General features: G+C 54.3%; 8 protein-coding genes and 1 non-coding gene across 9 annotated transcripts; 6 read left to right on the forward strand and 3 right to left on the reverse strand.

Annotated features, from left to right (window-relative positions):
• Positions 1–1,138: 1,138 nt before the first annotated feature.
• Positions 1,139–3,013, forward strand: N0V96_006537 (uncharacterized protein; the record flags this gene model as incomplete). Its single annotated transcript, XM_053195001.2, has 1 exon — positions 1,139–3,013. The coding sequence occupies one exon, from the start codon at positions 1,139–1,141 to the stop codon at positions 3,011–3,013; it is 1,875 nt and encodes a 624-aa protein (XP_053047572.2).
• Positions 3,014–3,896: 883 nt separating this feature from the next.
• N0V96_006538 (uncharacterized protein) lies at positions 3,897–4,617 on the forward strand (the record flags this gene model as incomplete). Its single annotated transcript, XM_053195002.2, has 3 exons — positions 3,897–3,992; positions 4,130–4,195; positions 4,264–4,617. The coding sequence occupies 3 exons, from the start codon at positions 3,897–3,899 to the stop codon at positions 4,615–4,617; spliced, it is 516 nt and encodes a 171-aa protein (XP_053047573.2).
• Positions 4,618–4,900: 283 nt separating this feature from the next.
• Positions 4,901–5,464, reverse strand: N0V96_006539 (uncharacterized protein; the record flags this gene model as incomplete). Its single annotated transcript, XM_053195003.1, has 1 exon — positions 4,901–5,464. The coding sequence occupies one exon, from the start codon at positions 5,462–5,464 to the stop codon at positions 4,901–4,903; it is 564 nt and encodes a 187-aa protein (XP_053047574.1).
• A 675-nt stretch (positions 5,465–6,139) lies between these two features.
• N0V96_006540 (uncharacterized protein) lies at positions 6,140–7,046 on the reverse strand (the record flags this gene model as incomplete). Its single annotated transcript, XM_065757747.1, has 2 exons — positions 6,140–6,451; positions 6,765–7,046. 2 exons carry the CDS (start codon positions 7,044–7,046, stop codon positions 6,140–6,142), a joined length of 594 nt encoding a protein of 197 aa, XP_065613664.1.
• Positions 7,047–9,041: 1,995 nt separating this feature from the next.
• N0V96_006541 (uncharacterized protein) lies at positions 9,042–11,771 on the forward strand (the record flags this gene model as incomplete). Its single annotated transcript, XM_053195005.2, has 1 exon — positions 9,042–11,771. One exon carries the CDS (start codon positions 9,042–9,044, stop codon positions 11,769–11,771), a length of 2,730 nt encoding a protein of 909 aa, XP_053047576.2.
• A 991-nt stretch (positions 11,772–12,762) lies between these two features.
• N0V96_006542 (uncharacterized protein) lies at positions 12,763–13,972 on the forward strand (the record flags this gene model as incomplete). Its single annotated transcript, XM_065757748.1, has 2 exons — positions 12,763–12,770; positions 13,033–13,972. The coding sequence occupies 2 exons, from the start codon at positions 12,763–12,765 to the stop codon at positions 13,970–13,972; spliced, it is 948 nt and encodes a 315-aa protein (XP_065613665.1).
• Positions 13,973–15,027: 1,055 nt separating this feature from the next.
• N0V96_006543 (uncharacterized protein) lies at positions 15,028–17,427 on the forward strand (the record flags this gene model as incomplete). The annotated part of the gene is made up of 4 exons (XM_065757749.1): positions 15,028–15,177; positions 15,241–15,356; positions 15,415–15,516; positions 15,576–17,427. The coding sequence occupies 4 exons, from the start codon at positions 15,028–15,030 to the stop codon at positions 17,425–17,427; spliced, it is 2,220 nt and encodes a 739-aa protein (XP_065613666.1).
• Positions 17,428–17,768: 341 nt separating this feature from the next.
• On the reverse strand, positions 17,769–17,842 carry N0V96_006544. The gene has a single exon. It is a non-coding gene; the product is annotated as a tRNA-Val (tRNA).
• Positions 17,843–20,139: 2,297 nt separating this feature from the next.
• On the forward strand, positions 20,140–22,905 carry N0V96_006545 (uncharacterized protein; the record flags this gene model as incomplete). The annotated part of the gene is made up of 1 exon (XM_053195008.2): positions 20,140–22,905. The coding sequence occupies one exon, from the start codon at positions 20,140–20,142 to the stop codon at positions 22,903–22,905; it is 2,766 nt and encodes a 921-aa protein (XP_053047579.2).
• Positions 22,906–26,641: the final 3,736 nt, after the last annotated feature.

Below are 26,641 nucleotides of genomic sequence, written 5' to 3' on the forward strand. Positions count from 1 at the left end.
GGCTAAATAATCCGCCCTCGCAGTCAGTGTCACTCTGGAAGTTCCAAGATGAGAGCGACGTTTGGGTTCTCAGGCCGAGATTTGCCCTCCTTTACTTTGCTTTGATTTGATTTTCGCACCCCGACTCACCGCCGATTCGTATCGATAGCTATATTAGGCTCATCTTGAGCTAAAATTTACCCTGTGAGACCCTGGCCAAGGCGCCCCTTGTTAGTTTCAGATTGAGTAAGCCAGATTCAGGTCGCTGGCTTCGGAAAACCCAACCGAAAACGATTGCTAAGCTTCCTCCTCCTGTCCTTTGAAGACTTGAGATTCATCTTGGATTCTTCAAGAGACTTGTGAACCAGTCAAAAGGGCCTAGGTGTTGACAGTTGTTCGCTTATCAAAGGATGGAATCCCAGTGGTCCAGACAAAAACATGGCAGCAGGGGAGCGAAAGGAAGCGCACCCCGACGGCGCCGATTAACCGCAGCAGATCCCTGGAAACATCTCCACTGTTTGTCTCAGTTTGGCGTCTCGTCTCCCTCAAGAGAGAAAGAAGCTTTGACGCTCGTGTCGCAGAGGAGGCAAAAGACTGGAAGAGCGGCAGAGTGAGGGCGAGGGACTCGAGAAGCGTGGCATTTGGGGGGGACAGCAAACACGGCGGCTCCCCTCCTGAGCGTAGCGCGCCCCTCCGATCCTTTCGATCACCGTACTAATTTCCACCCTTGAAGAGCTCCTATTGAGGCTTTTGGGTGTCCCATTTTATGATTTGGGAGGCGTTCGTTGATGGCGGCCTTGTTCTCTTTGTGGCTCTTGAAAGTCTAAAGTTCGACCACGTCGCCTCCGTTAAGCGCCGGCCGTCACCTTTTCTTCCTTTGTTTCTTTGCTGCCTGTTCGGGATCTTCCCACCCCCTGAGAGTTGAGCGGGAAAAAAACACAGCCTTGCTTTTGCTCACTCGTCATCTGTCAGCAACTCTTGGTCGATTTTCAATTCGGACCCTTTACTTTACTCACTCACTCAATTGCACATACGTACTCATATGTACTCGTAAACTGACTCGGTAAACGCCTAATCTGAGAGAGAACACGCCCCGGGAGGTGAGAGAGACAACGAGGCGAGAAGGCCAAGGGAGGGATCGGTGAAGGTTGAAGACAGAATGGGCGCCGGCGATGGTCCCCGCGTCGGGGACCGCCCGTTCAAGGACATGGACGACGACTATGACGCGTCGTCGCGCCGGAGCGCCGACGAGGAGGCCCAGTTCCTAGCCGACGGAGAAGAAGGCTACGAGCTCGAGGAGAGCACATCCAGCACGCCCTCGCTGCTCTCGCAGCAAAAGTTCGGCCCTCACGTCCCCCACAAGCGGCACTGCCTCGCCGGGCCCCAGCCGCCGCGCGTACACATCATCCGGCCCGTCCTGCCCGCCGTCCAGGAAGCGCCGCCGCGCCTACTGGACCTCGTGGCGCCGACGCCGCGCCGGAAGGCCGTTGTCCTTGCCGTGTTCCTGGCGCTGTGGGTCGTCGCCTTCTCCATTCCCCTCGCGTCGTCCCGGGCGATCAGGGATGAGCTCGGTAGAGATGTCATCAACTTGGACTGCGGCGACACCCTCTGGCGCTTCAAGAATGGGTGCGGGCTAGACGGTGCCGACTGCCGACCCTTTACGAACTCTTCCTTTTCTTTCAGGTGTCCGGCAAATTGCATGGCTCACAAGCTCTTGAACCCCCACGCTGTCGGTGACCGGGAGATCGTCTACCAGCCGCTGGTCGTAGGCGACGAGATCTACCGCGGTGACTCCATGATCTGCGCTTCAGCGATCCACGCAGGCATCGTAACGGATCTGAGCGGAGGCTGCGGCCGTCTGCATCGCGTCGGTCAGCACGAAGGGTTCAACAGCACGACCAAGAATGGCGTCGAGACCGTCTCATTTGACTCGTACTTCCCGCTGTCGTACAACCTCACGTCGGACCCATCCCTCCAGTGCGGCAAGCGTGACCCTCGCCAGGCTCTCCTCCCGACATCCATGTTCTTCACTTCCATCTTCTCCCTCTTCACGACGAGCCCGGTGTGGCAGTTCTTCGTCTCATTTGTCGGCATCTTCGCCCACGTCAGCTTCGGCTCCGATCCGCCCACAGCGTCACGGCACGCTGCATCCGTTCTGCCGGATCGTATCTCCAAGTTCACGGGCCGTCTACTGCCGGCACTCTTCTGCGCCGCCGTGCTTTATCGGCTTTGCGTCAGACGAACCCTCACGGATCTGAGGGCTCAGTTCGAGAAGACGACGCTCTGGTTGGGAGGGTTCTGGTTCGGCGCGCTGTCGAACTACACCTTCGGATGGATGCCTATCCAGCGCCTCACGGCACACGACATTGAGCACCAGCCCGGTGCCAAGCCCGCGCTGGCCCTCATCTTGATTATCCTGACGTTCGTGATGGCCAAGCAGGTCTATTTCTTCTGGCTCGAGGGAAGACTACCTCGGTTCCTAGCGCTGTATGTGCTCTTCCTAGCTGCCGTCATCGTCGGCGTCTCAATCCCGGGCGTCGACCTCCGCGTGCACCACTATATCATGGCATTCTGCCTACTGCCCGGCACAAGCATGCAAACGCGGACGTCTCTCTTCTACCAGGGCATGCTGCTGGGCCTCTTCGTCAACGGCATAGCTCGCTGGGGCTTCGACTCGGTTCTTCAGACGCCCGATGAGCTGCGCGAGGACGGGCCCTTCAACTCGCTGCTCCCGCAGATTGCGAAGCCGATCTTCTCTACGGGCTCCTTTGAGCCCAGTGTAACCTTCAGCTGGCTTGTACCGCCAAACATCTCTACCGAGTTTGACGGTATCAGCGCTCTGGTGAATGACGTTGAGCGGTTCCGGTACTACTTTGCTGATGGCCCCAACGACAACGAATTCGTGTGGTTGAGGAAGGCCAAGATGGTGCTTCCCGAGTATTTTAGATTTGCGTACATGAAGGACGGTGTGACGCTAGATTATACACAGGCCGGGACGTGGTTCTCAAACGGGTCGTGGGTGATGCCCTCATAGTAGACTTTAGCATAACATTTGCATGACCGGATAGAATGGACGGGGGCGTTTAGTTGCAGATACTTTGTTTTTTGGGCAGCGACATGGATCCTACAAGATAATCAATCACATTCTTACGAGCATCTTTAAAGTTGTTCATTGGTTTAGACGGGGGCATGTTCGTACATATAAGCACCAGTGACATTGTCTTGCATGAAGATACTCCCAGTCTTCGGGTTCGGGAAGCTTACCAGTCGCGGGTTGAGTGGATTTTGTCTGTAGCCGGCTGGCCCTCATTTCAGGTGCTACACTACCTGGCTACCTCGAGGGCCATCCCAAAACGATTTACGAGCGCCCGAGGAGTACTATCGAGCTGCTTCTTATGGCCTTTCTCTGCTCCCTACACCCATAACCCGCGCGGGATGATTGTGTCCTTAAGCGCCCCACAAACGCTAACGTAACCCGGCTCGACTATCCTTCCCAGGTTCCCCGTGTGTGTGTGTGTGTGTGTGTGTGTGTTTGTTGTTTCCAAGTGGCCGAAGCCGAAGAAGGTTCCAAGAAGCCGGCCGAGTGAATTTGGTGTTCTCCAGACCCGCCGACCGTCTCCAACCGAACATACCTAATTATCAAAGAGCGAGAGTCTGGTAATCCAGAGGGAATTAGGCTACATTTTACTAATGACTCACCGTCACGACATTCCTTCAAAGTGCACTTATTTAATTTAAAGCTGAACCCCAATCCTCTCATTTAAACCGACAGTACGGCTTGTGTTTTTCTCCCGGATTTTGATCAAGGATATCCCACTACCTCGATTGGGCGCGAAAGAGGTAGTGTCAGCACAATGTCGAGAGCCAAAGTTGAATTGATCCCTTGGGATCCCAAGTCCCCGGACCACGTCACGAGAATGATAGATCAGAGAATAGCATGCGGCTGGGCCTCGGACCTAGTGCCGCAATGGCAGGAAAACCAACGAACCGGATTCAAGTGCATCTACTGGCTTGTAAGTTTTTATCTTCACAAAGGGGGTGCTATTCGAGTTGCTAAACACAGCGAATCATTGAGATTGGCGCAACTCTTCTCGATCCCCATCTTGACCGTCATGTTCCATCGCAGTGCATCTACTAACCGCGCTCACAGGTACTTGCAGATGAGGATCCTGAGCGAGAGGCAAGGCTAGCAAAGCACATCGCCGAATACCCCAAAGTCAGTTCAATCCCAACCCAATCAAACCTCTCCGCTCCCGTGCTTCAGTACTCACATTCGTCCCACAGGAGAAGAATCCCATTCTGGATACAGCAGAATTTATCAGCGCAACCCCGCGAACCCCAACAGGTGCATCATTCCACCCCGTCGGCCACATCTCACTCGACATCGACAACCCCGCCGCGGCGCCCCTCAACCTGCCGATCCCTAAGGAAAACGTCTACTGGATTAAGAGTCTCTATGTATCTTTTGCACTGCAGAGCTGCGGCATCGCCAGGGCCGCCATGGATCTGGTTGAAAGCATGGCCACCAGCGAGCCGCTGTGCGCAAAGACACTCATGTTGGATACGGTCTCCAAGGAGGACCAGTTGAGGAAGGAGTCCATGGTGGTGGCGCAGGGAAAACTTCCGCCCGTGAGTTGACTGTTCTGCCTTCAATATAGGCACGAGTTGTGTCAGACTGACAATGATGATTTGACCTAGACGCCGACACATGCTTGGTATGAGAGGAGAGGATATAAACTGATACACACCATCAACAACTTTTACGGGTTCCCGGAGAAGGATCCAGATGGCAACTTGCTCATTCGAAGGACAGTGTTCTTACGTAGAGATCTCGTCTGATTTGGTCTTCTAGGTGCGGCGCGTAACATGTAAATAGATCTAACTCCGAATACATATGTCTACAACTCGCAGCAATGAACCTTTAATCGGTCTTTTCCGTATACCCGGGGGCTCCCTTTCCCTTCATCTGCATGATCGCTTGGCCTCCCGGCTGCCCGCCAATCACGCTCATCTTCATCATCTTCTCGTAAAACGGCACAGACTTATCCCAGCTATCGGTGGCCAACACGCTCTTCCTCAGGTACGGCATCGGCTCGAGCACCTCCTGCACGCGTCCCACTAGCCATCGTCCCAGGCCATTGCCTTGAAGCGTGGGGTCAACCCACACGTCCGTGGTGTAGGCGAAAGATACAAAATCGGTAACGATACGGGCGAAGCCAATCAATCGGTGGTACTCCTTCGACTCTGCGTCGCTGCTGCCGCTGGGTTCTTTTTGAGAAGTGGTGGTGTCGTAGAGGCCGAAGCAGAGCGAGTTTTGTAGCATTTCTCTCAGGAAAGGCTCCGGTATGGCTTTGGTCCAGTAGACGGCTTCCGACGCCAATGCAGCGTTGAGCTGGGCGACGGAGACGAGAGATGCATCTGTCGAGATGAGGTACGAGTCTCTCGTCCAGCGGCGATTCCGCATTTCGGTGCTGGGCGAGGCCATGGCGGAGGCGTGTATCTCGGGATGATGTTATTGGTTGAGTGCGTGGGTAGATTTTGTAAATTGCTCGGAGTTGCGCCTTTCGAATGACGAGTCCCACAGTTGGGCGTTGTCTTTTGGAATTTCACGAAAGACGATGACTAAAGTATGGTATGAATTGTGAAAACTCAGCCAGGCTAAGAGAAAAACTAGCCATGTTATATCTGTATTTGCTATCTACAGAAGGAACTTTAGTACGTGACTCAACTCGGCTCTCGATCCGGTCCCCGGTATCGACGTCGGAAGGGCCCCACATTGGCAGATGGTCTCGGTCAAACTGTAAGTACAAGCAAGCCGAGGCCGAGGTGGAGAGGGTTCAAGCCGGGAGTCGTTAACTAGTAGGTGTCCATCCAAGAAAGGCTGGGGAGTATTCTACTATGCAAATTTATTAAAAATTGTAACGAAATCGTAAAGACATCGACAATGATCATAGGGCACATCTCAAACCAGTCCGGCGTATCGGGCGTATATCATATTTAGCGTGCTTGAAAGCACGCCATAGGTGCCAAGCGCTTCTGCCAATCTATACATAGGAGCGTTTAAGCGTGACTCAACGGACTTTACGAATACGAATGCGCGTTTTCAACGATAGGAAAAAAGACTTTAACAAAAAACATATTCCCCCAAGTGCTCAAATACCTAGGGAAAATTGTCATCCCTTACTTGATATCGTGACCGTCGCTTTGGACCTACGTCCTGAGTCTCGTCGCGGCTCTTGTCACGGCTCCTGTCTTCAAAGAACTTGTCTTCTTGTGGTCTCAAGAACTTGGCCTCATAGTAAGCCTTCTGGAAATGCCACCACACTCGCCAGCCCATCACGATGGCGATGGTCAAGGGCAAGCTGACGGCCCAGTAGATCCAAAATTGTGGCACAACGATGGGCTCAGCACCACCGCCGTCTCCTCCTGATGATGAAGCTTGCCAGTTGAACATGGACATGCTGAATATTGTCTGTTGAGGAGACTGGTCAGCGACGCTTCAGCACTGGAGAATGTGCCGTGCTGGACATCTTAATCCTACGAGGTGGTTTCACTTACTGCTACAAAGGTTGGAGGGAGAAAAACCATCGTTACTACTGCCATTGTCTTCATAGCTGTGCTGTCCATTCCTGCTTGCGTTGCGACTTGCCCGGCCTGTGCTGATAGCCGCATATTGAGGATATTTCCGGCTTGGCCGACGAAATTGTAGAGCTGACGTGCGTCAAACATTAGCGATGTTGTTGACTTTACTCTAGATCTCATCGATATCTCTCAAAATTTCTTACCACGTTGAATTGAAGGTCCAACCTGTACTGCATCCTGGTAGCATATGATGAGACAGATTGTGCATCTTGCTCCAGGAGGTCGATGAAGCGACACAGCTCCAGATCTGCCTCCGATGGCGTATGCCCCTGGCGACGGCGAGCCTTAAAATCGTCGTTGACCCGGCGGAGAAACTTGACGTATGCTTCGTCCCACTCGAGAGTCCCCTTCATGTTAATTACATCAGTGACCGTGGTGCTAATTTGTGCGGTTGTTTCAATCCTCAACTTCTCGCTCATGACCATTTTGTTTACGTCGTCCTCGATGCGTCGATGTTGGACGGTCTCCCCGGAATTCCGAGCTGTTTTGGTGACCCCAATATCCTCTTCAATTTTCGCCGTCAAAGAGCTCAGTTGTCTTCTCATGATCTCTGCTTTGGTCAAGTGCCGGCGAAGAATCATGACGGGAAGAAGTAGGGGATGGGATAGAAGTCTGCGTGATGACTTGAGCATCTCCTGGATAGCTTCGATGTGAGGTACAATCGGTTTGTTGGTAATTACTGACTTGTCAGAGAAGATGTCCCAGCCGTGAATGAAGGCAAGAGTTGTGCGGGTTTCAAAATGGTGGGACATCGCCATGCCCAGATTTCCGAGCTGGAACAGCTGAGGCTGCTTGATTGTCAGGACTGGAACTGAACGTCATCAATTGATCACTCGCGTGTAGTAGACATGTCGTTATAATGTCCGTACCTAATGACTCTAGCGAGGGTATCGGCCCACCGCTCAAGTCTTCCTTGAATCTTGGATGAGCGTGCTGGCTTCCAGTGCTCCTCTCCAATATCGATAGAGACACAGAGGGCAGCCCGATGGCGTGTTCGACCGATAGAAAAGATTCACGGCTCATAGCGAACCATAGAGGCCGAAAGCCTCGGCGTTCGCATAGCAGTATACGGACTTGCGCCCTTGGACGGGACTGTCGGCCTACGGGTGAAAATCTGCCCCTTTGACGAAGCCATTCATCAACTTCGAAGTCTTCTAGAGCTCCAGCAAGTATAGGCACCTCTTCAAAATCGCCTACCAAGTAATATCTTATCAGCAGGGATTCGACTGTTCAGCGTGGCACAAAGAGGAAGTTGAGATCATACCGTCCTCCCATGCCTCCAGGTACGCAAGGTGCCCATCTCCTGGAGACCACTGTGACCGGTCTTTCCGCTCCAAAATCTCGCGACGCTCTGAGTCAAACATTCAGAATGAAGAGAATGAGGCAATTGATGCACAGGTTAATACTGTCTCACGTCCGCCACGATTGAGTTCAGGACGGAGCCTGATGATAAGCCCAGTCGACGTTGCACGAGCATGATGTGAGATTTTGGGACAGGTCTACATGCCCTGATTAACGTGCATAATCTCCTGCTTCTGGCATCTCGTATCTGCGCAGAAATAATGTGCGCACCCACGAAATTAATGAGATGATGCCATCACAACAACTTGACCTAGTAGTAGAGACTCTCATGCGGTAGACACTAGAGAGAGTCCAAGTTGCGGACAGGCATCTGGGACATAGTCTGTACTCATGGCCACATGCCGTAAGGATGCATTGAGTGCTTAACATTATTATATGTCGCGCTAGCCTGGTCTTTTGCTCCATCGACCCGACAAGGTGGGAACATGAACCCTTCCTTTCTCTCATCACGCGAGGAAATATTCTACCGGTAAAATCAGCACGCAAGAATGCCATGACTCCGTCATGACCGGGAGGTGGGGGTAGACACTGACTACAGAGGCGATCCCCAACTCCCCAAGAGCTTTTTAACTAACTTTCGCCTAGGGGATCAGCCAACTCCAAAGAATATTCCCCTCGGCCCCCTCTTAGCGGTCACAGGCGGCCCAATGACCACATCAAAGCAGAGATTCAGGCTAAATGCATCGTGGAATTGCCGTTGATGAGCGCCCCGGACCCCTGTACCGTCGTACTACCGTGCGGAGAAACGCGGGGTGCGGAGGCCCTGGAGTCTTTTCACCCGAAATTGGACCCCATGGTTCGGTGATTCCCCATCAACAATAGTCAAGCAAAGCCGAGGGATGATGGACTGGTGCGATGGTTTCGCGGTCTGTTCGTGGAGTCTACTAGGAATCCGTCGCCGAACAATGGGGCGGAAATAAGTCAAGGAAAAGTTTCCTAGCTTGGCCGACGGGATACGAACATAAACACCACATCATGGCCTACCATATAAGACAATATGGTAGGGCGCGCCATGGTGGTATCACAATGTCACAGTCACTTCAGAATCACTTCTCAAGATGATGACGACTTCACGGCGGTCCTCGTTGCCGACGCGAGCCTTCGGGCTGACTCTTTTGAGCCTGCTGCTGCTCATCCTCAGCCCCGCGAACGCCCTCACCATCCAGCCCCGACAGAACTCGTCCACGCCGACCACTGGCGGCCGCGAGCGTGTGAGCATCAACAAGGGATGGCGCTTTTGGCGCTCAGAGTTCAATCCGGACGGCCTCATTTACGACCAGCGTCCGGACCTCGAGAACCTCACCGACACCTTTGCGCTGAAGCCTTGGATTTTGCCGTCAGCCAATGACTTCATCAACGACCCGGCTAAGCACTACGAGCGCCCTGGTAGCGAGCCCTCGCGCAATGTCTCGTATGCCTCGACGAGCTTTGACGATGGATCTTGGGAGAGTGTCAATCTCCCTCACGACTGGGCTATCGCGGGCCCGTTTTATACCGAGGAGAATCCCATTATTGGTGGTGGAATGGGCCGCTTGCCTGTACATGGCGTGGGTTGGTACCGTCGCTCGTTGACGGTAAACCCCGAGGATGAGGGCAAGTCCATTTTCCTCGATGTGGATGGTGCCATGTCCTACGCGATGGTGTGGCTCAATGGCTACCTGGTCGGTGGCTGGCCATACCCGTACAACTCGTTCCGCCTCGATCTCACGGCGCACCTCAAGGCTGGACAAGACAATGTTCTTGCCATCCGACTCGATAACCCTCCTGACTCGGCCCGCTGGTACCCTGGAGGTGGTATCTACCGCAATGTGTGGTTGACAAAGGTGAACCCGGTCCACGTCGCGCAATGGGGAACCTACATCGTCACAAAGGACGTCTCCTCAGAGTCCGCTACCGTGGACTTGGTGGTAGAGGTCGAGAACAAGGGTGACTCTGACCAGGACGTCGAGGTCTCGACCGGAATCCACCTTCTCGACGCCTCAACCGACAAGCCGGGAGTCAAGGTAGCCGAATTGCCCAGCTCATCAACCTCCGTCACGGCCGGTAGCAAAGCACAAGTCAACGGCTCAGCGATTGTCACATCTCCCCTTCTCTGGGGCCCACCACCAACCCAGAAACCGAACCGCTATGTGGCCATCACGACAGTCAGCCTCGCTGGCGCTGTCGTTGATACCTACGAAACCCGCTTCGGCATCCGCACCGTGACCTACGACGCGAACCGCGGCCTCCTCGTCAACGGCGAACACGTCCTCATACAGGGCATTAACAACCACCATGACCTCGGCGCCATTGGCGCAGCCTTCAACACCCGCGCCGCCGAGCGCCAGCTCGAGGTTCTCGAGGAGCTCGGCTGCAACGCCATCCGCATGTCTCACAACCCGCCCGCCCCGGAACTCCTCGAACTGACAGACAGCCGCGGGTTCCTTGTCATGGACGAGGTGTTTGACTCGTGGTACCGCAACAAGACGGCAAACGACTTCCACCTCATCTTTGAAGACTGGCACGAGGCAGACCTGCGTGCCATGATGCGCCGCGATCGCAACCACGCCTCCGTCATTATGTGGAGTTTCGGCAACGAGGTCTCGGAGCAGCAGATTGGTGACCCGGGCACCGTCCCCGCGCTCGAGCTTCACGGCATCGTGGGCGAGGAAGATCCCACCCGGCCATCCACCGCATCCATGAACTTTGCCAAGCCGAACATGTCCTTCCCTACCGCTATGGACGTCCTCAGCTTAAACTACCAGGGCGAAGGCATCCGCGACACACCAAACTACTCCTTCCTCCCGGGCGTGAGGACGCACCCCCTGTACGCCGATTTCCACGAGGCCTTCCCGGACAAGATGATTCTCAGCAGCGAGACGGCCTCGGCGCTCAGCACGCGCGGGACCTACATGTTCCCCGTGACGGGCGACACGGGCGCCCCCGTCAACGACACCTCGGGCGGCAACTCCACCTCGCAGCAGGTCAGCGCGTACGAGCTCTACTCTGCCAACTTTGGCTCCTCGCCCGACAAGGTCTTCAAGGCGCAGGATACGCACCCCTTTGTCGCGGGCGAGTTCGTCTGGACCGGGTGGGATTACCTCGGCGAGCCGACGCCGTACTACACGGCGCGCAGCTCGTACTCGGGCATCATCGACCTCGCGGGCTTCAAGAAGGACCGCTTCTTCCTGTACCAGGCGCGCTGGAGGCCCGACGTCAAGTTTGCGCATGTGCTGCCGCACTGGAACTGGCCAGAGGACCGCGTCGGCGAGGTTACGCCCGTGCATGTGTTTACGTCGGCGGACGAGGCCGAGTTGTTTGTGAACGGGGTCTCGCAGGGCAAGCAGACGCGCGCGGAGCTGACGTACCGGTTCCGGTGGGACGACGTCGTGTACGAGCCCGGTGAGATCCGGGTTGCGACGTATAAAGACGGCGCCGAATGGGCCGAGACGACGGTGCGTACTGTTGGCGCGTCGGCGAAGCTTCGCGCGTCTGCGGATCGTACGACGATCAAGGCCGACGGCGTGGACTTGTCGTTTGTTACTGTTGAGGTGCTGGATGCGAACGGCGACGTGGTGAGGTTCGCGGATGATGAGATTACCTTCTCTGTTAGCGGACCTGGTGAGATTGTTGCGACTGATAACGGTGACCCGGCGGACTTGGTTGCGTTCCCGTCGTTGGTGCGCAAGGCGTATAGCGGTCTTGTGTTGGGTATTGTGCGATCTGAGGAGGGTGTTGCTGGAGACATCACCGTTACGGTTTCTGGTGCGGGTCTCGAGGGGGTTGAGGTTGTTGTGAAGACACAGTAGAGATGTCAAAATTTGGTGTAAATGAAGCCTTACTCTATAACTATGTGGAGACAATCTCATTCCAAAGAACGTTCAAAGATGTATAGCCTTGGAGCCATTGAATTGACAATCATCGTGTGCTGAAAGTTTGGTGGTTTGTACTCGCTTTCGCAAATAAGTCGCCTGATGCTCCGGGCATTGGGCCCTGGAAGAAGCCAAACAAATGGGCTGCAAAGGTTAACAGAGTGAACAGAGGCATGACAGGGGCTGCCACAGTACGAATACAAGTGTGGCTACCTCATTAGAACCACGCGCAAATGGGATGAACTATGGCTACGAGTCAAGAGCCTCTGGACTCAGCCCCCAACTAACTGTCCGTTCAGCAGAGGTAGGGCTGAAGAAGAACGAGAAGATCGGAGTTGAAAGTCAAGATTGTAAGTAGTATCTCCCCGTGTTCGGTCCAGCGGCTGATCCCCTCGTACTTACACCACGCCTCATCCTCTAGACTACATCCACTGCCAGCAACCACGTCGCCACGCTCGACGGCGCCGGCGAATTAGGTTAAAAGCGAAGGGCGGAGCAACACGACTTGATGGACGAAAATAGCAGCAGTTCACCCTATGGCGAGCGGGTTTGTCAACTACGGAGTAGTCCGGCACTGAGGTGGGCGTTGGACGGGTCGACTCTGGAGGGAATCCCGGCATTGTCGAAATTGACCTTCCCCACCAAGGCTCCCTGTAGCATCCGCCCTTTACGAGGTTGCAAATGATCGCCATAATGCGGGACGATGGGCACATCGAAGTAAATAAGCTCTGCTATTAAAGATGGCTCGTGTATCCCGTCGGGCCGTTCATCTGATCGCCCCCTTCTCGCTGCACGTTCTGTCAATCATTTGGATACGTCAGTTTTCAGATCCTCGGAAACATGTCGCCCGTTACTCGTTTCTTCTCGGCGGCAGCGGTCGCGTCTGTTGCGACCGCGGCTGTGCTTGACCTGGGCATCATTGTCGACAATGGCTACGTGAGTCTCACCTGCCAGGTTTGGCAATGAGATTTAGTACTCACACATTCATCACAGAAAGTTGTCGAGTTTGGCATCGGGACCCCAGCAAAGACATTCCGTCTGCTCTTCGATACGGGAAGCTCGTCTTCGTGGGCGACCGACAGCCAATGTCTGGCCAGGGGGAATTGCAATAACGGGAGCGGGTGCGTGTCTCAAACCATACTCTCTGGGCATGATAATCCTTCAGGTTCACTGATACGTGGAATGGCAGATATGATAGAACTGGCTACAGCATCAACGCCTCAACCAGCGGCCACTACACGGGCGAAAGCGCCGTAATCCCCTACCTCGGAGGCGACGTCGCCGGCCCCACGGTCGCCGAGAAATGGACCGTCGGCAACTTCTCCTGGGACCAGTCCTTCATCGCCGCAAACGAGAGCAACTGGGCTGCGCTCGCCGCCGACGGCTTCATGGGCCTCGGCTTCAGCTCCATCATCGACGGCGGCGCAAACACCGTCGTCGAGACGCTCATGGCGGAGAACCGCCTCGACGCGGCCAAATTTGGAATCTACTACGGCACCGAGGCCAAGAACACGAGCGGCGTGCCCGGCGATGGCGTTCTGACGATTGGCGGCTCCCGCGAGGATGAGTATGTTGACGGCGACCTCGTCACGATCCCCATCACCCGCGTGGACGGCACCTACGATGTCTGGCGGTCGACGATCCTCAAGGTCAACGGCACGCGGACGACGAGCAACGGCAGCGTCATCGAGACGGAGACGGATTTCGATCAGGCGCGCGTCGTCTTCGACACGGGGGCGGGGTCCATTACGCTACCGACGAAGCAGAACCTGGCCGTGTACGAGTCTATCGGGATGAACTACACCAAGATCCTCAAGGGCGAGCACATTCCGCTTTGCAGCGAGTTCAACTCGTCGTGGTCGTTCAAGTTTACTTTTGGTGACTACCGGTACCCACAGACGATTGAGATCCCGGGCGACCAGTTGGCGAGACCTGGTTTCGCGTACCGGGATGACGCGTGCTGGCCTCCATTCGAGGGTGGCGCGCAGTCTGGGTTCGTGCTGATTGGGACGCCGTTTTTGAGAAACTTTTACACTGTGTGGGATTATGGCTCTGCGGCGAATGAGACGGTGATTGGGAAGTTTGATCCAACGTTGTCGTTTGGATACTTGAAAAACAAGACTACTACAGCGGAGTGAGAGGGATGATGAGTTGGGATGACAGTGATGGGGGTGAGAATGTAAGTCACAAGGGTGGATCATATCAGAGCCGAATTCCTGGAATCCATCAAAATCAAAGATACCATAGGAGCAAATCTTGGAAATCCTTCACATTGACAGGCCGGGGGGCCATGCATCGATGCGATCGTGAGCTGAAGATCTTGGATCGCACGTGGAGGAGGACCAGCCAATCCCACCGGAGGGGCACCCAGCTATGCGGATCTGCATCGGGCTCGTCTATTTGACTTTCAATGTGACGTGCCGCGCCTTGCAGAAGGTGGAAGGTGAGTATCTATCACAGGGCTGTGATTTGACAGTAGAGGTATTGGACATGGACTGGGATGGATGGGTTGATGTGGGTGAGAAAGTGCCCAGACCCAAGCTGATGGGGGTGATGTGAGTGAGTAAACCGTGAGTGAGTGGCTGAGAAAGTGTGAGAGAGGGTGAGTGAGTGTGCGAGTGAAGAGTGTGAGTGAACCCGTGAGTGAAGGGTGAGATGAGAGGCCCCGACGTCAAAAGTTCGAGGTGCGGCAACATGACGTCGTCGGTGACGTCTTGGCCAAAGTTGCGCCCTGTGCCATTGGCTCCCGGCGACGACGCACTCGCCACGCGCCCACGCAACTTTCGCAGCTTCGCAGAGGAGAAGGTGTGGCTGGGAAAAACCTGGAACAAATTGCACTGGAGGGGAGGGAAGGCGTTGCACATGCACGAACCGCTCAGTCAATCGTCACTGCTCTGCATGGACTGTCTGGTTGGTCATTCATCCGCTTGGTGGTGTAAGAGAGAGGAAGAGAAATGCAGAAGGAGGGAGAGAGGGGAAGGGAAGATGCGGGATATTACTCCATGAGCACCAGTCGTCCTTTCTTGGCTGCTACGGATGTGTTCTCCTTCATGATACCCTTTACCTACGAAATACCTAGCATTACTCTACTTACTTTCCTGTCAGTTTTCACCTATCCGATATACCTAATTGTTTCTCAAATCCCTACTAGCTACCGTACCCTAAATTAAATTACCTTTGGTAATCTTCCATCATGCCTCGGACACTGCTTCTGTGTTTCATCCATGGCTTCAAAGTGAGTAGTCAGCAACAACAGCAAGCCATCGATGCGCCGGCACAGCAAGCAGCTAACAAGTACAAATTTTACAAGGGGAACGAAGACACATTTCATGACTTTCCAGATGTGAGACTGTCCCGACACTGCGCGCCGATTTCTTTCCCTTCCATACTAATGCTTCTGATGTAGGACCTGAAGCGATCAGTCACCAAGCAGCTCCCGGATCATCGTGTCGAGTCCATTGTGTACCCTCAGTATGAGACCAAGGGCGAGCTGGCGCAGGCCACCGAGGCGTTTCTCGCATGGTCAGTCTACTCATCACTCGCAGTCGTCTTTACCGTGAAGTAATCTAATACCACGTAGGCTCAAGGAGAGGGTCATGGATGTCAGAAAAGCCAGCGTAGAGAAACCCTGGCCACCAAAAGACAGAGAAGTCGGAGTCGTTCTCGTCGCCCATTCTATGGGGTAGGCGCCGTCGAAAGGTCTGCCTTTCCAAAGATGATCAAAGACTAATGCCACCTTAGAGGTTTCGTCGCCGCAGATTCACTCTTCCTCGCCATCAACGAGCGAGCACAGTCCAACCCGTCAGAAGACGACCCAATCTTCCCCCTCATCCAGGGCATCCTCACCTTTGACACCCCCTATAATGGTCTCGCCCGCTCCATGTTCGTCTACGGCGGCTTCTCCAACTACCAAAAGGTCAGCAGCGTCTTCAACGTCATGACGGCCCTCTCGGCCGCCGCACCCTCGACTCTCGCTCGCCTAGGAACCCGCCGCGCCGCAACCTCGGCCGTGACAACTACCGCCACCCGCAACCCCGGTTGGAAGACGTGGCAGCTCGTTGCCGTGAGGACAGGCACCGTGGGCGCCATCGCAGCCGGCGGCGTCGCCGCCTACGTCAACCGCGAGGCCATCATGAAGAGCCTCAAGGGCCTCAACAAGAACTCCGTCAAGGAGGGCTACCAGCAGAGCGTCGATGCCCTCGGCCAGGGGCTGGCGTATATCAATCGCGGCAACGTTGGCCAATCCTTTGCGTGGCTGTCGGACCACTTCACCTTCGTCGGCGCGCTCATGAAGCAGAAGGAACTCAACCGCCGCCTCGAGCGAATGGGCGCGCTCAAGGGTGTTGGCATTCACGACTTTTATGCGTCGCTAGGCGAGAATGGGTACTGGCAGGGTGGCTACTTTGTCCCGGAGCGGACGTTCTGCGCCGTGCCGGAGGAGAGCCATCCTGCATCGTCGCTCTTCTCGCGCCAGGTTCTGCCAGAGGTTGACGACGAGGTGGCCGCACACATGGCCATGTTCCAGCCTGCGAAGCACAAGGGGTACGAGAAGATGACAGACCAGGCGGCAAACCTCGTGATTGATTGGTTCAAGAGCGAGGAGCCGGTTGTTGACGACGCCAAGTTCCGCGAGACGCCGCCTGAGGAGGTCGCAGAGGACGCCGAGGTCGAGGAAACGTTGGAAAAGGCAATTTCCAATACCGAAGCACCGGAAGACAAGTCGGACGATAAGCTTGACGAAAAGTTCGATGAGAAGGAAGCGTCAAAGTCGGCGGACGACGAGATGCCCGATGAGTCGCCTATTGACATCGCCGCTGCCGCCTCGCTTGTGCCTCTCCCTGCCGACGGCGAGGGAGATTTGGTCGGCGATATCAACCCGGAGAACATGACTACCGAGGAAAAGCGGACGTACATGCAGCACCTCTTCCGCATCGCGCAGTCAACAGGCACAGGCGTCAAGGGGTGGCTTCCTGGTATGCCCAGTATGCCAGGTATGCCCAATATGCCGAACATGCCAAATATGCCCAAGGTTCCCACCTCTGTCTCCTCTTTGGGACAGGCATCGCTGCCTAGCGTCAACATCTTCAGAAAGTCAACTCCCTCGCAAGCGCCGGCTGACGGGGAGAAGCCAGAGGCTGAGAAGGCGGCCGAGGCTGGAGATGTCGCCAAGACGGGAGACGATGTTGCGAAGACCGATCCAGCTGTCGCTGACGACAAGAAGGAAGATCAAGAGACTGCGAGCGACGCTGTCGGCAACGAGACTGCGCAAGCGGCCGCAGCCACCGGTCAACTCGAGTCTCAACCTGCCGAGCCGGCCGCCGACGACAGCAAGAAGAAGGGCTGGTCACTGCCGAGCGTTAACATCTTTAGAAAGTCGACACCGTCACAGGCGCCGGCTGCTGATGCGAAGGACGCTGCAAAGGTTGAGAGCGACAAGAAGCCCGAGGTGGAGGTTGCTGGCGATGGAAAAGCCGAGGGTCAATCGGCCCCAGGAGCTGAGGCTGCTGGCAATGAGGTTGCACAAGCAGCGGCTGGGACCGGCCAGCTGGAGACGGCTGAGGGTGGCGACGATGCGAAGAAAACAACCGAATGAGAGCGAAGGCATGCGAGAACCACAGGGATCTGTTTTGTTTCGGGAAAATACGAGCGCGGATTGATAGCATCGAGACCTAGTTAATCGAATTAGCAATACCGAAATAATAACTGAATTATTACGATTTCCTCCGACGTTGGGGTTTCGGATGATGTGGCACGGGAGTGGCTTGTCGAGCGTTGACTCCAAGAAAAAGAAAAAGAAAAAAACGACAAAAGTCTAAATGGCGGGTGGCTGAACTTTGAAAGAACATTCCCCAACAACACTCAAATAATTCTGGCAATGTCAAAAATCATGTCGATAGCATCGTGAAGTGATTGGTATCGGAAAGCAAAAGGAAATGATTTCGCCCGGACTTGAACCGGAGACCTTCAGTGTGTTAGACTGACGTGATAACCAACTACACCACGAAACCGGAATAACCCTCTCCAGGTTGAGATCGTTGTTGTTGTAAGCCAGCAGAAAGCCAGTAGGGAACCAAGTTTCTTCTTCGACAGCGCGCCTACCAAAACGCTGACGTTGGTGGAAGTCGCTAAAAGGTCTAAGGTCTTTATTCTCGTCGTCATGTCTTTGACGGAACTGACGTGGCTATGATATAGGTTACACCTTTCTCTTTCCCCTTCCCTTTTGGCACCCAATAACATCATTTGGGTATTCTCCTGGGAATACGACGTTGTTGCCAGCAGAACAGAGTCCATTCCAGAGGGTCAGTGCTAGGAGATGTTAAGTATCCTATTCCGTAAGAGGAGAGTCCTGCGACGACATAGACAGCGTTCTGAACTTGGCTTGCTTCGATGATCGACATGCAAGAGTATTAGATAATGCGTGGAATGGGAAAATGCAATGCATATCAAGAATGCAGGAGGTTCGGGAAGTTTGATAGTTGGGTATACATATGACAGGCCTTCAGATTCCCCCACCTGGGTTCATGAATAGCTTCTTGCCCATGTGCCTCGAATATCTCATCTCACAGTCCAATATGCCAGCTAGATGTCGTATGTTTTCTTTACCTTCAGCAAACTATGTGACAGGTTGTCACCGTCTTCAATTATTCGATATACAACTTCAAGGCGCATGCAAGCTTCGACAACTAGCCGAGATTCGTCCTACTTCTGTGTGAATAGACAAGTTCCGAGCGGTCCGCCTTGTTTAAATCACTGTCCATGAGCCTGGGTAACCGATACGCGATTTCTTATCATCGTATCCTTGCGGTCCCCTGTAAAGATTATGGTGTCATCCCGAAAGCCGAAGGCGCGGCATGGGCGGGCGGGTCAAACCGATGGTGACGGCAGCGCGTGGCTAGTTGGCTACACGCGGTGAGTCTCGGTGGCCGGGCCTCAGAAAACATAAACTGATGACAGTAGGACATATATTAACGGTCCTGTAGTCTATCTCTCAACGTCGAAAACATGATTCTGTGTATCGCGGCTTGACTCGATCCGCCAGTGCTGCGACTGATGGAGGAGAGCCCGTGGATGAGGCATGTGACGGAGATGAGATGATGAAACTTCAATTAGAGCTGTAGAACCTGATCACCCCTTCCAAATTGAACATGGCGTCTTTGATAAGAGGCGATCTCAAGATATGGCTTCAATGAGCCAAAGACAAGCCTACATTACGAAACTTCGTGCGAGCCCCGTGCAGTTCGAGATGATTTTCGGTGGCATTCCGGCCCCATGTCTCTTTCCGGCAGTCTGGTACGTTCCTGCGTGCATGTCCCTGTCACCGTCAGGTCGCGAATCTTGCGCCGGTTTGGAAAGTCATTTGTTTCTGCTTATTCTTAGTCGAAAAGGGCTCTCGAGAAAGTTAACAGCGGTCCCAATCACTTGATTCGACATGAGATGACAATATTGCGTGCTCGAGGTTGCAATAAAGCTCGATTACCTTAGCTTCCTCCTACAACGAGCTTCCCCTGCATTCATCACCTTGCGAATATGCATATTCAAAAGTCTAATCTCGCTTCTTCAACCTCTTTCACCATCAAGCACCAGAAGCCGTTTACCCCGCATCCTTCTCGGCTCTTCCCCATTGGATCGCAGTTGGGAAGCTTGGGAAAAAAAAAGTCTTGGAATTCCTCGGTCTCTCGGTGGAACATGTGCGGGACCTGCATCCCGGCCCAACTGCCCCGTCTGGGAGGTGAGAAAGTGCCCCTGAACATTTCAAAGTTGGACCCTTTCCCCGGTTCCGTTCCTCCGCCATCGGTGCAATTGCACCGAAGATGAGAGCTTCCCCTTCACCCTCTGCAGCTCTCGGAAGCTAGATCGGCACAGAGCTTCATATGGCTCTTTCACTCTCTTGAAGTTATGTCGCTCCGTGACCCAAGTCGAGAGAAAGAGGGGAGTCCCTTGGCCTCATCTAACCTGCAGATCTAGTGGCCACCAGCAGCGTAGCATCCCCCTCGATTGCGGGCGACTCTCCGAGAAAGATGGAGCGAACGGATGGCATCATGCGCGCTGAGATCGCGTCGGGCCAAGTCTGAAGGCATTCATCCGTCCACTCCCACGACTCAAGATCATCGCGTCGGATGATGCCATCCACAGGCTGTGCTGCGAGCCAAGACTCGGCGGATCACGCGGTCGACTTGATATCAATTCCTTTCGCTTCCGGTTGTACCGAATATGTCTTTCGCTCTTATTAGAGCAACACCGTCGCAGCTGTTGTAACGGTGCGCGGTCAGACGTCTTGAGTTCCTCACTCTTTGTTCTTCCAAGAATGTCTCGGCTCGTTCTTGGTCTCGTTGCCCTCACTGGCCTTATGGGCCCGGCAAGCGCGCAACGCTTCGACAACAGCACCAGTGACAGTGCCACCGTCAAATGGCTCGGCAGCACTCCCTCTTACACATCCGGTACAACGTTCGGCCTGCCCTGGGCCCGCAGCAAGTACTTTCCCAACTCAACCGAGTTCTCTCTTTCGGGTGGCGGCTTGCTGCAGACATGGGTGACGGCATACTGGTCTGACGGCTCCATCAAATGGACTGGCCACGCGATCCCTGAGTCCGACACGATTCTGGATGAGTACACAGTCAGCGCATCCTCGTCGTCCAACTCGACGACGCGCTTCTCCCGTGCCAGACGGCAGCAGTCTAGCGGCCTCACGGTCGCCGACTCAGCTGATGCCGTCACTGTCGATACCGGCAAGCTTGCCGTCACTTTCCCCAAGTCGGGCAACGTCGTCGTCGGCGAGATCAAGACCGCTTCTGGCAAAACTATCGGCCAGAACGGAAAGCTTGTGCTGCACTCTCAATCTGGCGTGGAGGACCAGCCGGAGTTGAAGGGTCAATCTGCCATCAACTATTTCAACTTCGAGAGCAACATCGAAGAGGTCACTGTCAGCAAGGACAACACTGCTCGTGCCCTCGTCACCGTCCGTGGCAAACACTCCGGCGACGGTAGCCACAATGACTGGCTCCCCTTCATCCTCCGCTTCTATCTCTACCACAACTCCGAGGCCGTTCGCATCGTCCACACAGTCATCTACGACGGCAACGCCGAAGAAGACTTCATCTCTGGGCTCGGCATACGCTTTGAGGTTCCCCTCGAAGGCGAGGAGCAGTACAACCGCCACGTCAGAATCTCTGGCATTGACGGAGGTCTCCTGAGCGAAGCCGTGCAGGGCATCACCGGTCTCCGTAGGGACCCCGGCGTCGACATCCGCAACGACCAATTCGAAGGCGTGGAGCTTGCCGATCCCGCGACGTGGGACCAGAGAGTCACGACCAGACTCAAGTGGATTCCTACTTGGAGCGACTTCAGCTTGACCCAGCTCTCTCCTGACGGCTTCACATTGAAGAAGCGCACCAAGGCTGGTCAGTCTTGGGTCAACATCCCCGGCGGCACTCGCTCGGGCGGTCTTGCGTACCTCGGCGGTGCCACCAAGGGTGGTCTCGCCGTTGGCCTGCGCAACTTCTGGAAGCGTTACCCGACCGGCATCGACATCACCAACGCCGCCACGGATAAGGGTGAGATTACAATCTGGATCTACAGCCCCTCGGCACCCGCTCTGGATATCCGCCCCTACCACGACGGCCTCGGCCAGGAGACCTACGCGGAGCAGCTCGACGCTCTCGAAATTACTTACGAAGACTACGAGCCTGGCTTCAACAACCCTTACGGCGTTGCCCGAACCAACGAGATCTTCCTCTACGGCTTCGATCAGACCCCCAACCGCACCCTCCTCGCCGACCTGACCGACCACACCAACAACCCGCCCGTCCTCTTTGGCGAGCCCGAATACCTCGCCGAGACTAAGGCCGTTGGCAACTACTGGGCCCCTCCGGCCGAGTCGCCCTCAGGTCTCGCCGCCGACATTGAGAAGCACCTCGACTTCCTCTTCAAGTTTTACGAGGGCCAGGTTGAGCAGCGCAAGTGGTACGGTTTCTGGGACCACGGTGACTTCATCCACGCCTACGACACGGACAGACATCAATGGCGCTATGATATTGGTGGCTACGCCTGGGATAACTCGGAGCTCTCCCCCGATCTCTTCTTCTGGAACTATTTCCTCCGCACCGGCCGCGAGGACGTCTTCCGCTTTGCCGAAGCACAGGTCCGCCACACCGGCGAAGTCGACGTCTACCACCTCGGCAAGTACAAGGGCCTCGGAACCCGCCACGGCGTCCAGCACTGGGGCGACAGCGCCAAGCAGGCACGTATCTCGACGCCGCAGTACCGCAAGGTCTTCTTCTTCGTCACGGGCGGCGATGAGCGCACCGGCGAGCTCATCGAGGAGATCCTCGACACAGACAAGACCTACGGCGTCCTCGACCCCAACCGCAAGGTCCGCACCGACGGCTGGGTCCCGACGCCCAACTCCTCCGTCGCCGTCGGTCTTGGCACGGACTGGTCCTCCCTCGCTGCTTCCTGGCTTCTCGAGTGGGAGCGCCGTGGCTCTCGCTGGGAAGAGGCTCGCACGAAGCTCACCAACACCGCCGCCAGCATCGCCAAGCTCAAGAACGGCTTCGTCACGGGCTCTGGCCTGTACAACCTCGCCGACGGCACCCTGGGCCCCCCGCCTGCGGATCCTAACAACAACGGCACCGTCGCCGTGTCCCACCTGTCTGCTGTCTTCGGCCTCATGGAGGTCGTTGCCGAGTTCATTGAGCATGCTGGCGACGACGTCCCCGAGGGCTTCGAACAAGCGTGGTACGACTACAGCTACTACTACAGCGCCAGCGCCGCCGAGCAGACGGCGCGTTACGGCAAGGGATTCGGTAATACGAGTCTCAAGCAGGGACACTCTCGTCTCACTGCGTACGCTGCTCATCGCACGAACAACGCGACTCTCGCGGCTCGTGCTTGGAATGAGTTCTTCAACACCGATGGGTTGAAGCAGTCTGCTCCCTGGAGCACTGTGCATTTCAACGGCAGCGATGTGTTGGCCCCTATTGATGAGGCGTCGTGGATTTCTACGAATGACGCTGCTTTATATGGACTGGCGGCCATTATCGACTTGGCTCTTGTCGGTGAATACCTTCAATGAAGTATCTGAAGCGTTCGACCTTGTCGCTCGGGGCATTTTCTTAGCATAATTCTTCGGGTACTCTGACGTTGCCCAACACTGTAATTACAAGCAACCAACTACGTCTACTTATTCGTAACTTTTCATGTATATATGCTCTTTTTTTCTCAGAAACTTCATCTCAAGACATTGCATATAATTAGGGATCCGCGTGCTGCCTAGTGACAGGTGTGTCGCTTATATGTGAATGCCTCCACCGTTGTGACTGATTGCCAGAATTTCGCCACCGGACTTGCACAAAAATTGTCACCTAACAGCATACTTTATCATCTGTATGGTCCCGCGGGACTGACTTCCATCTTAGCTATATTATAAGATAAACGAAGAAATACTTCCACTTGTCGACCCAGTGGGACTCCTCGCATAACAAGGAAGAGTGTAGAGCTTGCAGCGTTCCAGCCGCAAAAGGGCAGGAGCAGTAGATTCATCCAGAGCAGTGTCAACCTGAGCATTATGCTCATGAAATCAAACAGCCTCAGAGTGTGTCTGTTGGAATTAGAATGATGATGATATTGCTCATTCCTCGGGGCTGGCTGTATTGTCTCAGAAACGGCAACCAGTGTGGCCTCGCTCTCCATTGTTTCCCTGGAATCTAGTGATGGTACGATTGCAGACATGCTCTCGTCACTCATTGTGTGAAAGAGGGGGCTGGCGATATCAGCCTCAAGACTTGACTTCCAAATCGTCAGAGTAAGTACGATGGCAACATCGGGATGAGTCTAAGGGTACATACGGCTCCTTCAACTGTCAGTTGGTGAGGCGTTCAAGTCGACGACAAATAGTTGAGAGGCTAGGCCGAGCAGCACTTGAAAGAGGATCTAGCTGGAAAGGAGGCGGGTATTTGAGCTTCGAACCGGCCGTGATGTTTATTCAGGTCGTCTCCTACGTTTGATGGCCGTTTTCGTCATTTCCTCCAGACCGGGTTGAGAGGCAAGAAGGTAATAATTTATCCTCAAATCCTCAGCACGAGTCGCCCGACGAGCCAATCACGCGATACCCCTGGGTATCAGTTTTCGGGACGTTGAACGTGCCAGGGATAATGAGCAGCGGGTGACGCGCCACCGTCGATGCAGCTCGTCGAGAGTGGCACAGTGCCGGAAAAGAGTCTCATATATGACATGGATTGCGCAGGTCGATCAAAATAAGTCCTTCTTCGGGGGCTTCACGTGTGACAAACCGATCACGTTTGGCCGAATGTAGCACAACGTAAAGCAGCTGGGTCGATTATCATCACATGGACAAGTTTGGTCACGAGGGTCATTTGGTAATCAGCCGATGATGGACCAAGACACTCTCGAGCCTACATATCATTATGGGAGAGGCCTCACAATTGTTGGTTCATAACACTGTGACCAACTATATTCCAATACTCCAAGAAACACTGGTGCTCCGTATTGCGAATAATTGACACTTCTTGAGGGCTTCAACTTGTTGACAAGGGGAGAGAGGTGGTCGTGGGGCGTTTTTAGGATTCTCGGAGGGCTGCGCCACACAAGACACAAGGTCTCATTGCTGGCCATTTGGGGTGCGTCAGCATGTGGCTCAAGGTCACATATTTCTGGAGCATGCTTTTGTTACTTTAGATTTGCCAAACCCATATTTGACACTTTGGTCCATGTTCACCGTGTCGGGAGGAATAATGAGTCAGGCTGCCATGTTTGGATTGAAAGCTTCAGAGACTACAGTTACGTGGACTGTTATAACTGTATCGTCCGCTGGCGTAAAGAGGCAAGCACTAACGATTCCCACTAACAATAAGCCCCCAGAACTGTCGCGGGAAGCATCCTCACGCAGTTGCTATTGATCCCTGGCAGTGGGCACTCCTCGCGGCATAGGAAATATGAGATACAAAGGCCGACAGTGTGAGTTAAAGCAACGGCAACTGCAAGGCTCCCTGTAAAGTAGGTTGGCATTTCAACAGCACATGTCGCATGCTTGCTTGAAGCGACATCCCTTGAATGGTGTCTCTTCATCCACCACTTCACGCCCCTTATATCATGTTTTGGTGTGCACTTCGCCTGCTTCAAGATTAAAGCGGCTATACCAGAGTCAAGCAGAATAGGTCAGTAGTCGAGCATTGCTGTATTGTATCAAGTCGGAAGACGTACCACAAAGGACATGTGTAAGAGTGCTTCAGGAGCCAAAGCTCGATGCAAGCCGAGCAGAAGACATGACCGCATGGCAACTGCCCGACAACACTTCCAGCGACAAAGTCATCCAAGCAAACCGGACACGTCTTGGTCTCGGCGACTTTTGCCAACGACTCGAGCTTTCCCCGGATCAGCTTTGGCATGCGGGCTTTTCTCGGGAGCCGGGGCAAGCTATAGGGGCTCAAAGTCGATGCGTCAGGAGAATTATGTCGACTGCCGTGATTTCCCGTTGTTGTAAGACTCAGAGAATGAGGTGGGGAAGGCGGCGGAGGATGTCTCAACTTCCTGATCTTCTTCCATCCGAAGAGGTAGAGTCCGAGGCCGACTAGGAGTGCGAATGCGACACAGAGTGCTGCTGCGACGGCACCTGGCTGCTTCTCGGGCACCCAGGTGGTTGAGGCATCTGTGACAGCGGCATCTGGAATGCTCGTCGGGCTCATACGGATGATGTCATGAGGAATGTATCGACAAGGAGGTTGAATGGCGGAAGGATGTCAAGATGAAAAGAACCCAAGCGCATAGAAACCAGAGTCCTGCTGTCAAGCAGTTTTTAAATCCTACAAATAGCCCATGCAAATTATTGATTGCGCCGTGTTTCATGTCAGCATTGCTGAAGTGCAATCTCACCGACTCGAAAGCCATGTGATGTCTCGGTTGAGGGATTAAGAACTTCCTGTTGCTGCGTGCATTCATATCCGGGTTGCCAGATCAGGACCTTCGGATGCGAGTGCAATCCGTAGGCTTGGCGGCCGATTGGAACAACGTTGAGATTATTTGGGTCTTTTTGCGCCCGCTTCCCATGGGGAAGCAGTAGCTTGTAGGTAATTTTAACGTAATGGTTGTCCATCACCACCGAATCCGACCGTGCCTGTGTTGGCCTTTTGTCTATGAGCGATTTTCTCTTGGCACTCAGACCTCCTTGCCTCTCCAGCCGGATCGGGCCTCGTGTAAGTGAGCCTCGGGAGGCCAGCCGCCAGAGGAAATTGGAGTTACGAGGTAGTAAGTTACCGTTCCAACTGGTATTTGCTTATTTCAAACCAACTTTTAACAATTAGAGCGATAGCGCATTACCTACGGGCTTGTAATGAGAGGCATTTAACGTCAATCAGAACGAGGGAACCTAGTAGGGTTTATTTCCAGCTCCCACTGATGATCCTTCTATTACTTCTTCTTTCCTAATCCTGTTATTACTGGAGGCTCCAGTCTCATTGAAAGAAAATCGGGGGCTTGGCTGCTCTGCTGGCTGATTCACGAGAAAAGGGTGCCGGATCAATTTCAAATCGTCACAATCTGCCTCTGATTTACCTCGAAGAAAGCGAAATAAGCACGCGATTATCTCAATGTCCTGCATCTTCTATCTTAATCTTGTGAAGCGATCAACAATGTTCGATACCTCCGGAGTACTGAGCGTGGCACCGATTTTATGTTGAAGCACATAACACTGTGTGTCAACCTCAATGAGCTCCATGCCGATGCGCTTATTCCATTTCGCAGGCAGAGTAGACTAAGTAATAAGAGGGGGTGGAGTTTTGAACTTCAAGATAGGA

Source organism: Colletotrichum fioriniae, assembly GCF_027942845.1.
Source record: "Colletotrichum fioriniae strain IMI 355084 chromosome Unknown scaffold_7, whole genome shotgun sequence".
NCBI classification, from domain to species: Eukaryota; Fungi; Ascomycota; class Sordariomycetes; order Glomerellales; family Glomerellaceae; genus Colletotrichum; species Colletotrichum fioriniae.